This window comes from Mastomys coucha, unplaced genomic scaffold (genome assembly GCF_008632895.1).
Source record: "Mastomys coucha isolate ucsf_1 unplaced genomic scaffold, UCSF_Mcou_1 pScaffold18, whole genome shotgun sequence".
Classification (NCBI taxonomy): Eukaryota; Metazoa; Chordata; class Mammalia; order Rodentia; family Muridae; genus Mastomys; species Mastomys coucha.
The window spans coordinates 97,414,570-97,425,581 of record NW_022196900.1 but is presented as its reverse complement, the minus strand read 5'-3'; the positions used below and the strand labels follow the sequence as shown (position 1 = coordinate 97,425,581).

The window sequence follows — 11,012 nt, the reverse complement described above, 5'->3', positions numbered from 1 at the left end:
TGTATATACACCTATATACATACACACATATATGCATACAGTGCCCAAGGAGGTCAGAAGACATCAGATCCCCTGGAACTGGAGTTACAGACAGTTGCAAGCTGCCCTGTGAGAGCTGAGAGTTGAACCTTCATCCTCTGCAAGAGCAGTAAGCACGCTTAATCACCGAGCCATCTCTCCAGCTCATGAGTTTTGGGCATTGAATTCACTTGCAAGGATTTACTAGTGAGGCCGTTTCCCCACTCCCTGGTTTTATTTGCTTCTTTATTTTAAGACGGTTCTTGCTACAGAAGCCGGGCTGGACTTGAACTCCTAATCCTCTTGCATGTTGCCATGGTAGACACCAGTCACTGCTGGAGATGCTGCTTTGTGTGGTCGTGAGCCTAGTCTGGCTCCTTGGTCTGCTGAGAGGGAAGGGGTCACACAGCATTCTCACCCATGGGTCCCCGTCTCTTCCTGTCTAGTGTCCGTCCCTCAGAACCATTTATAGCAGCAGTGGCCATGGTTGCTGCTTCAAGTGTTTTCCATGATATTCCGGTTAACTCTCACAGCAAGCTTGCAAGGCAGAGAGTATTGTGGTCTCCATTTTGCAAAGAAACTAAGGTAGAGAGAGATTAAGAGACTTTCTGAAGACAGAGAGTGGGGCGGGGATTTGAACCCACATCTGCCTGATTCCAGATTCTGTAAGCTCTACTGCAGAGAAGCCTGATCTCTGGGAATTCTCTCTGCTGCAGACTCCATGTGAGTGGTGGATAGGGGCGCCCCTAGACATGCTCTATGTTTGAATCTCATCTCTGTGCCCTGTAGCCCATTGTGTGACGCTCAGGGCTTCCTCTCTGCTCTGTAAACCCATCTTCTGCAGGCAGATGCTGGGTATGGAGTCTGAGAGCAAGAGCAGGGACCACGGTGTCTTTTCCAGGTGCCATTCTTCACAGCATCCCGTGGTACCCACGTCACACAGTACAAAGGTCTTCAGACTGAGCTGCAAGCATTCTTAATGGGAGCAGCGCTGTCTCTCAGGCTTAGAGACTCTGGGGGGCCTGGCCAGCCTGGGACATCAGGGTGTGACCTGCTGCCGTCATCAGCTCCAGCCACCTGGACCTGTGTGGCCTTCTCTGTTTTAGTCCCTGAGACTACCTGTACCTCCTGCTCCTTCCTGCAGGGCCACTGCCCGGCACAGGCCTCTCACAAGCCTTGCCCTGTTGTGACTGATGCCCAAGTGTGGGTAGCAAGCACAAAGGTCCCAGTATTCATCCTCCTGAGAGCAGGTGGCCTGAGAGGTGCAAGCTACTGTGTGGTAGTCCACAGCCTAGCAGAAGGAAAGGTTGTAGAAACGGTGTCGAGAGCTGCCGGAGTGGGAAGCACTCAGGCTGAGTCCTGGGAGGTGGGGATGGGGGTGGGGTGGGGGTAGGGATGGGGGAGCTGGCTTCCATGAGCCCTGGACCCCTGCGACCCGGAGTGTGTGCTCACGGTGGTTCTTGGAACCAGAGAGTCATGGACACTGTGTTAAGGCCTGCACAGACCTTGAAGGATCAGGTGGGGACAGAGACTGGGATGGTGGCTTTCCTGCTTGGTCCCCCAAGCTTGCTCACAAGGAAACCCTCCGAGAAGCTTGTGTGGAAATTCTGCCATTTCCAAGCCTTCCTCATCCTCTCCTGTGACCTCCTCCCTCCCTTCAGCGCGGCTCATGCTCCGGTCACGTACTCCTTGTACTGTCAGCCCCCAAGAGAGAAGGGAGAGAACTATGGAGGCTCCCTTGCTGTGTGATCTGAGGAAGGTTGCCTCACCTCTCTGAATGCTCCACATGAGAGTGTTATTGTGAATAAAGCAGAGATTCGGGCAAGAGCATCACAAATTTAGCTAAATGAGGTGCTTGAAGCGGCCCTCAGCCACCAGCAGCCAGACAGAGGTCCCCAGCAGACACCTTGACTGAGGAGTCAGCGGGCGACTGAGGAGGGCGGGGCTCACACTCTATCTCGAAGCTCCACCCTCATGGCCCCTTGGTGTTCTCTAGGTTCTGGCAGCCTTCGCTACTGCTTTAGCTGGTCCTCGTCCAAGCTACAGGATGAGTCAGGCTGGTGAAGGTGCCTCCTGTGTTGCAGGCTACAAAAGGGGACAGTGGTGCCACGCTAGGGCAGGTGGCCCAGGCTGAGAAGATTGACAACAGCAACCACCAATCAGAACAGACTTTACAGCAGCCCCAGCCCCAGAGCCCCACTAGCCCCAGGGGAGGCTGCCTGGAGGAGGAAAACCAAGGCTGACTCATTCAGGGACCAGAGGTCACACTCTGGGGAGGTTACTCCCAGCAGAGATGAGGTGGAGGGGGGGCGGGGCTTGGGAGACTTCTCAGGCTGATAATGGACTCAAAGATGAAGACGAGGGCTTGGTTTGAAGAGCATAGTACAAGCAATCGGAGCCGATGTTCTAATTTGTTTCTATCTCTGTGATAAAGGCCGTGGCTAAAGAAACTTGGTGAATGCTGGGCAGTGGTGCTGCACGCCTTTAATCCCAGCACTTGGGAGGCAGAGGCAGGTGGATTCCTGAGTTTGAGGCCAGCCTGGTCTACAGAGTGAGTTCCAGGACAGCCAGGGCTATACAGAGAAACCCTGTTACGAAAAGCAAAACAAAACAAAAAAGAAAGAAAGAAAAGAAAAGAAAAGAAAAAGAAACTTGGTGAGAGAAGAGTTTATTTGCCACAACCTGGTGAGAGGAATTGTTTTCTAGTTGCAGGGAAGAGTGTGAGGAGCTGCCTATAGACTGCTGGTCAAGGCCACACTCTGTCATTGAAGGACATCAGAGCAGCTCAAGGCAGGCACTTGGAGGCAGGAGCTGATGCAAAGGCCGTGGAGGGGTGCTGCTTACTGGCTTGTTCCCCAAGACTTGCTCAGCCTGCTTTCTTCCTTCCTTCCTTCCTTCTTCCCATCCTTCCATCCTTCCTTCCTTCCTTCCTTCCTTCCTTCCTTTCTTTCTCTCTCTCTCTCTCTTTCTTTCTTTTAAGAATTATTTATTGTATGTATATGTGGACATTGTAGCTGTCTTCAGACACACTAGAAGAGGACATTGTATCCCGTTATAGATAGTTATGAGCTACCATGTGGTTGCTGGGAATTGAACTCGGGACCTCTGGAGGAGCAAGCAATCAGTGCTCTTAACTGCTGAGCCATCTCTCCAGCGCCGCCAGACTGCTTTCTTATAGCACCCAGGACCACCAGCCCAGAGATGGCACCGCCCACAATAGTCTAGGCCCTCCACATCAATCATGCATCAAGAAAATGCCCCCTCTACTTGGCTGTGGGACAATCTGAATTTTCGAATTCACATGATGTTTCTTTTTTCCTCAACAGCCCTAGCTTGTGTCAAGATGACAAACAAACAAACAAACAACAACCAAACAAACCTGACCAGTACAGCCTCTTTGGCTCCTCCCCGTTATCTTTGAGATGAGGTTTTCCCGATGTAGCCCCAGCTGGCCTGGAGCTAGCTTTAACTCAGAGACCTGCCTGCCTCTGTGTCTCTAGTGCTTAGACTAGGGGACTGCACCACCTCGCCTGTCCTGTCACTGTACTTTAGGAGGAGGTTTGCTTTGACTGTGAGCTTGGGGGCATGTGCCAGACTTCATGATGCCAGGAGCTTCCCAGCGAGATACCCTGCAGAGAGGCAGTATGGGTAATGATGTGTGCAGGAAGCCGATCCCACTGTGGACCTCCTGGGCTTACTCCAGCTCCCACGCACGTCTGTCCCTTAATTTATGGCCCACCCACAGACCTGTAGCACCAGTCCAATGCCCGAGGCTCCAGGAGGGGTAGGGCCAGGATGCCAAGGGAATGAGAAGCCAAGGATACACAGCATCCTCCTGGCAAAACCCGCCTCTCTCGGGCATCACAAGAAATAGCTGAAGCAACACTGCCTGGTCCCCTGGGACCTTGCTGAATGCCTGCCAGTGGCATGAGGGTAGCCAGAGCCTCAAAAACACCCAGGATTGAGCTGGAGAGGCCCCTGCATGCCCCAGAGAAAGGCCCTGAAGGCCTGATCTGCCCATAGCTGCCTCTCAAGGGAAGCCACTGACTGGTCCGTATCTGTGAGGGTGGACAGATATGTCACCTTTATGGAAGGATTAGCTTGAAATCAAAAGCGGGACTTTCTCTCTTCTGGTACTGTGATAAAGCACCATGACCAAAAGCAACTTACACAAGAAAGTGTTTGGTTTGGGGTCCCTGGTTTCAGAGCATTAGAGTCCACGACCATGGCGTCAGGGAGTATGCATGACACACAGGCATGGTGCTGGTGCAGTATCTGAGCGTTTACAGCCTGAGCCTCAAGCAGAAGACAGAAAAGGAGCGATAACTGGAAAAGGCCTGGATTTTAGAATCCTCCAAGCCCAGCCCCAGTGACACAACTCCCCGAAGCCACACCCCCTCCGAGGCCACACCCCCTCCAAGGCCACAGCCCTCCGAGGCCACACCCCCAGGGCTCCGCCCCAGAGGCTCCACCTCATAATCCTTCTAACAACTGAGGATCAAGCTTTCTGAATATATGACCCTCGGGAGGGAATTCTCATTCAAACCGCCACAGATCCCAGCACTGACTCTGCAAAGTTTCTCAAGTCCTGAAGAAAGGGGAGACGCTGGGCACTCGCAGCACGAACACATACGCACCCACACACCCCTCCGCTTCCAACCCACAGTCAAGTCAGGCATCAGATTCAATTTTAGTGACTTTATTGGTGGTATAATGACCAATTTGGGACAGACACTGTTACCCTGCCAAATCGTGGTATGAGCTGCAGCCACGGCCAGCTACAGTGAGGAGAAATGGGCTCCAGAGCCTTTACAAGGCACTCACCAATGGGGAGTAGAGTGCAGTGTGACCAATGTAGGATATATCGTGTGTTGATAAGTTTTACAATAAGCATGTATGCATATAAGTGCCCCCAGAAGACTATTAAACCTGGGGGTGGGGGCGGGGCAGCAAGGTGGTGGGAAAGCAAGCAGAGCCTGGGGGTTCACAGCCAACTGGGGACATGTTTCAAGCAAAAAGGGAAAGGCTGCTGGCTCTGGGGATGGAGTGACTCTCATGGCCTGAGTGGGAAGGAAGGAAGGCTGCGGCCTGGGTGGAGGTGTGTTCCGGAGGCTGTGGGGTACAGCTGTCTTGTCCCAACAGGTGGGAGAGTGAAGGGGGCAAAACGGGTGATGTTTGTTGTGCACAAGAGTTGGGTGTGAGGGAGAGGGAAGGTGGGGTACATATGACACCCCTGTCCAGGCCAGGGACAGGCTTGGCTGGGGCTAGGTGTGATAAGGTACAGGCGCTATACAGGTGACTTGCCCTTAGGGAGATGGGGAAGGTGGCAGTAGTTTCCAGAGAGAGAGAGACAGACAGAGAGACAGAGAGAGTGTTCAACAGTCAGTGTCAAGGGTCACACACAAGATCAGCAGCCACAGATCCAAACAACCCATCGTCATCTCTAGCACACAGCTCAGGGACTGAGTTGGGAGTCGGCCTTGGCAACTGCTGGAGTTGCCAGGCAGCTGACACAGGGTGAGCTCAGCCTTGGGACCAAAGCTTTGAAGACTGAGAGGGCCAGGTGCAGAAGGCCTAGCGTGGGAGTTCTGGGATTCAGGATCAGGCCCCATCTGTGCTGCCAGGGCTGTTCACAGCAGGTGGATCCTTAGTAAGGTCTCCGTGTGTGGGACCCCAGAGAGATGCCAGGGCCAGGTGCAGGCAGCCACATAGGAAGCATGGGTGGGCAGAAAGAGATGCAAGGGTACTAGGGTCATCGAGGGTGGGGGCTGGTCCCCAGGGAGCTGGTCCCCAGGAAACTGGGCCAGGGGCAAGGTCAGAGTGACGGCCAGCAGGGAGGGAGGGAACATGGTACGTGCTGATATCCCAACAACTCTCTTCAAGGGCTGGAGGCTCAGGGATTCGAGGCCATCCTTGGTTGTTTGACGGGTTCAAGTCTAGGACAGTAAGAATTATGGAACACCTAGAACCCGGAGCCATGTGGTCAGCATGGCAGTAGCCATGGGGGTAAGGCTTCAGCCACAGTCGGGGCAGGTCTGTCCCTGGTGGCCAATGGGACTCTAAATCAAAGGATGAGGACAACTGGAAGAAGAGGGGGTTAAGGGGGAGAATGTGAAAGAGGGAGGTAAGGGGGGAAACGTGTGCGGTTTCCATGGTAACGGGTATGCAGCTGGGGGAAGCTCTGAGGGTCATCAGGGGAGGCCTGTGATGCTCTGGCCCTCCTCTCATCAGTAGAGTGGAGCTGTGGTGAAGCACGGTGTGGGACTGAATTGTGGCCATCATCACTGTGGTCAATGAAGACAATTACTTGGTGGGGACAGGGTGACTGTAGCAGGCTGTGGGAGGGTTTTCTCTAGAGGCTTGCTTGGATGGGTTCTCAGGGGCCCCGGAAAGGGCAGAGGCAGGAGTATAAGAGAAAAGACCTCTCATCTTGTATGTGAAGTCAAGAGCACCTCTGTAAGTGGACCTGTCTTCAGGGGTGCCATTATCCTTGGGACACTATGATAGAGCCCTGAACACTGACACCTGTGGCCCCCACTTCTGATGTCTGTTCAGGGTGAATGGCTTTGTGGAGCCTGACCCAAGGGTAGTTAGTGCCTGACATTGGTGTGCAGCTTGTATTCATCAATAGACAATACATCTCCCCAGGATCCTGCTGGCTTCCCTCTGGGTGCCCCAAAGTCCTAGTCTGCTCCATCTGAAATGTGGCTGCGAAAGGACCCCAAGCAGGTGGTCCAGCAGCGGAGGGGCCCAGTGATTGATTCCTTGTCTCTCCAGAGCCAAGAGCGCTGGGACTTCTCAGGCCGACAGAGAGAAGCTAGCTGCTTTGTGGACCCCACTCCAGTGCAGATGGGCCAGAGGGAACCCTGGGGGCTGGCAGAAAGTGAGACTGTATTCCTTCCTTTCCACACATCTCCTGAGTCCCCTGCACGTACTCTGAGGATCCAGCAGCAAGCTAGGCAAACTGGCTGCCCTCTGGAACTGAGCTAGCGGGGCAGCTGGCCGGTGGCATACACGGTTGACAAAGCTGGGAAGGGCAGAAGGTGACTCGGCCTCAGCTAGAGGGGTGGGGATGGGTATTCGTTTCTTTTCCCATTACTGTGATGAGACAACCAGGATCAGAAGGGAGTCCTGAATGCACACTTCTGCTCAGCCCTCCCTCTCCCCTGTTCTGTCCAGGATCACCTGCCCAGGAAACAGCCCCGCTCACAATTAAGATGGGTCTTTCCACATCAATGATAATCATGTTAAAAGGTGTACTTGTGCGTGCCTGTGCACATACATGAATGGAGGTCAGAAGGAGTTGGTTCTTTCATTCTGCCCTTTGGGCCTGGGGAGCTTGAACTCAGGTCCCCCCAGGGTGCTTGGCGGGAAGCACCTTTACCCACTGAGCCATCCTACTTACTCTCAGATCATTCTAGATGCTCTCAAGTTGACAATTAACCCTAACCACCTGAGGAGGGTTATTGAAAGGGGGAGGTTTTTTTTTTTTTTTTTAAAGATTTATTTATTATTATATGTAAGTACACTGTTGCTGTCTTCAGACACACCAGAGGAGGGCATCAGATTTCATTATGGGTGGTTGTGAGCCACCATGTGGTTGCTGAGATTTGAACTCAGGACCTTTGGAAGAGCAGTCAGTGCTCTTACCCGCTGAGCCATCTCGCCAGCCCAAGGGGGAGGTTTTAAACAGAGCCCTGAAGCCTTGGGTGTGAGCCTTGTGGATGTATGTGCGGGGGCAGGGGCAAGGGTGTTAAGCTGTATGAAGGTCCTGGGATAAGATAGCTTGGTCTCTTCATGAACCAGAAGGAAGGACCATGCAGCTAGAGCAGAGAGAGACTTGGAGGCAGGGGTCCCCAGCCCCACTGGTGAGGGATGCCTCCTAAATAGCTGCCGTCCCAGGACCCAACCTCTACCTCACATGACCACTCTCTGAACCCTTCAGTCTCTTCCACCCTCCTTCTCCGCAGTGATGTGCCCAAAGGCGCCAAGACTTTTGGGGTGTCCGGGAGCTCTGAGGTGAAGATCTACATGGTTTACGATCCCTCACGAGTGGCAGAGCCCGCAGGCCGGGCCCACTGGCCCCTGGATGCCAATGTGGATGTGGTGGTGGTGGCGGATACAGTCAGTAAGGACTTACATGACCTCAAGGTAAACGACATCCAGAGTCGGGGGTAGCTCGTATCCCACGCCCAGCCATCTCCTCACACATCTCCACAGAGACCCAGACCCATCTCATCACCATCCCAACACCACACAGCACCCCCAAACCACCTGGTCACCCTTCAGATCCACGCACCTCTATTTCTCACTCCCTGCAGTTGCCCCCAAGCCCCTGTGCTCCCCACGCAGGATCGCATGGCCATACTGGTAGGCACTCATGCAGGGCCCCAGCACGCCCACTCAAGCCTCCACATGTATCCAGCAAGCCACCTTTGACCGACAGCTCCCAGCTGGCCCTGGTGTCTCCCACACACAGCGGTTGTTGAACAGTTGTTGAATAACGAACGGAATGGCCCTCAACTGCTGGCCCGGTGCTTTCTCCATGATGGAGCAAGCTGGGACCTCTGTGTGGCTCTGCACGTGCCTGCAGGCTGAGACAACCTTCCCTGGAAGGAATCCTGTTGCAGGGGGCAAGTTGGGGACGGGCAGTAGCCTCTGGACTTTGGCAAAAGTCCTGGCACTCACTGTGGTTGTGGGACCAGGCCGGTCATTCCCTCTCTGCAGAGGATGAATAATGCCAAGGAAGGTCAAGCTGCCTAGGCCAGTAGAACAGCAGCCCCTCTCTGTCTGTCTCTCTCATATCCCAGAATGTCCTGGAGTCCCTATACCTGACTTTGTAGCCCTCTTTTCTCCGTAGACTGCGAGGGGCCCTGGAACAGGACCCCAGGTCACAGTTGCCAAACGGCTTTGCCTCCACCCAGGGCCTGGGCTGTAGGTGTGGCCCCCTGGGCTGTAGGTGTGGCCCCCTTGTCCCCTGCCTTCTCTTAGGGCTGGCTTTCTTCCCCAGGTGAGGGTATCGTACTTTGAGTCCCAGCAGGCTGCTGCCCTGGCGCACAGTGTGCTCTACCTGACTGCCGTTGGTGAGTCCTGCTCCTGCCTGGCTGTGGACACGGTAGCTATCGGATGTGGTGAAGGTGGCAGAAAGCTGTGGAGCCTTTGGGGGGGGGAGCCTCAGCTACCTGCCTCACCCCTCCCTTGGCCTCTTGGGAATATCAAACATCTCCAGGACCACAGAGACCCAGCCATGCTCAGGACCAATAGAGTCTAGAAATGTCGTTGCTATGAGCTCAATTCACAATGGCTTCCTTGTGGAGTCCCATTGTCGCTGGGTCCCCAGGACCCAACCTAGAACCATGGAGAGCCATGAGCCTCTTTCACTCAGAGCCCACAACAGCATCCTCTGAGGATGACAGACCCTGATCATAGGTCCCCGGGGGCTACAGTTAAGGGTCCCCTGCATGGGACATAGAAACCCAGCATCTCTTAGACATAGTCACCCAGTGCACATGGCCAAGCCAGCGACTTGTGTCCCTCCGACACCAGAATTGCCAATGTCCCTCTAGCCAGAGCCCTGAGACCAGCACACGGGCTCCTCAATGTCGAGTCTCCAGAGCTGGACTTCTGGGTCCTCAGCTGGGGTGGGAGCCAAGCTAGTTAGGTCATCCCAGGTACAGTGACAGGTGACCTGTCTGTCTGCCCTTTGCAGATGTGTCCCTTGATGTCGACACAGGCCGCACAGGCAAGGTGAAGAAAGGCTCTGGTGACAAGGTGAGACCCTGGATACCTCGTGAATGTGGAGCTGGCAGGCAGAGACCTGGGTGATCTTGGCAGCAGACAGCCCTCCTTCTAGAAGAGCAGGATTTGTTCTAGCCACGGAAGGATGGCCAAACTGCCTCAAGTGGGCAGTAGCTTAGGCTGAAGTGACAGATATGCTGTGTGACTGTTGGGGAAACACTCACCCTCTCTGGTCTGCCCTATTCTGCAGTATAGCTTTTGTTTAGGGGGTTGGATCTGGACCTCTCCACATGGCAGGGGCTTCATGAGGTGTTTCATTGTTGAATAATGAAATGGCCTCCTGCTGGTAGGTAGAGGGGGCTATGGTATTCAGCTACAGCTAGACCACAAAGAACAAAGAGGAGAATGAGTGATCACACAAGAAGCATGTTGTCGCACAGGAGCAGGAGGTACAGTTAGTTTGTAGGGAAAGATCCACAGAGGCAGCCTGGATCTCAAGTCTTTTGGACAAGGTGGGGCAGGACACCTGAATGGCTGTGCAGTTTATTCACTGCATGAGATTGCTTGAAAGGGTTGTAGTTGGGGGCTACGATGAAACCACGTCTTGGGCCTTGGCACAGGGTGGTGTCTGCTCAGAGGGGTGAGCAAGGGTGGCACAGAGCGCCACAGAAGCCAACAACGGACCTTTACAGTCCCAGAGACCTGGGTTTGAACCCTAACTGCAACCTGAGAGTTCCCTCCCGGAGTTTCCTCTTTGCATTCTTGCAAAATGGAGAAAGGGCACAGGGTACTGGGGACGGTGCTGACCCCAGAGTCGGGCATCTGGATCCTCAGCCTGGAAGTCCCTGGTGAGTGTTAGGCCCAGGAGACTGCCGGAATGGAGGACTCTTCTTCATGGAGATCAGAGTGGGTCTTAGGTGGAGCCAAAGCATGACCATCTCTGTGCGTGGCGACATCACCCTGTGTCTTCACTGTGTGTGCTAGGCACAGCCTCTGCACACGGTCCTGCCCATGTTCACAACACAAGGGTGGCCGTCTCTGAGTCTGAGCCTTCCTGAATGCTCTGCTCCCGGTGCCCATGGTCCCTCATTAAATCTTTTTTTTGTTGTTGTTTGTTTTGTTTTTCAAGACAGGGTTTCTCTGTGTAGCCCTGGCTGTCCTGGAACTCACTCTGTAGACCAGGCTGGCCTCAAACTCAGAAATCCGCCTGCCTCTGCCTCCCAAGTGCTGCGATTAAAGGCATGCGCCACCACTGC

General features: G+C 54.1%; 1 protein-coding gene across 1 annotated transcript in view; it reads left to right on the top strand.

Annotated features, from left to right (window-relative positions):
• Positions 1–11,012, top strand: part of Padi1 (peptidyl arginine deiminase 1) — a 34,344-nt gene that overhangs the window by 5,974 nt on the left and 17,358 nt on the right. Inside the window, exons 2-4 of the mRNA XM_031376952.1 lie at positions 7,989–8,169; positions 9,029–9,101; positions 9,728–9,789. Of these exons, the coding sequence (XP_031232812.1) occupies positions 7,989–8,169; positions 9,029–9,101; positions 9,728–9,789 (316 nt within the window). The remainder of the gene's footprint in view (positions 1–7,988; positions 8,170–9,028; positions 9,102–9,727; positions 9,790–11,012) is intronic.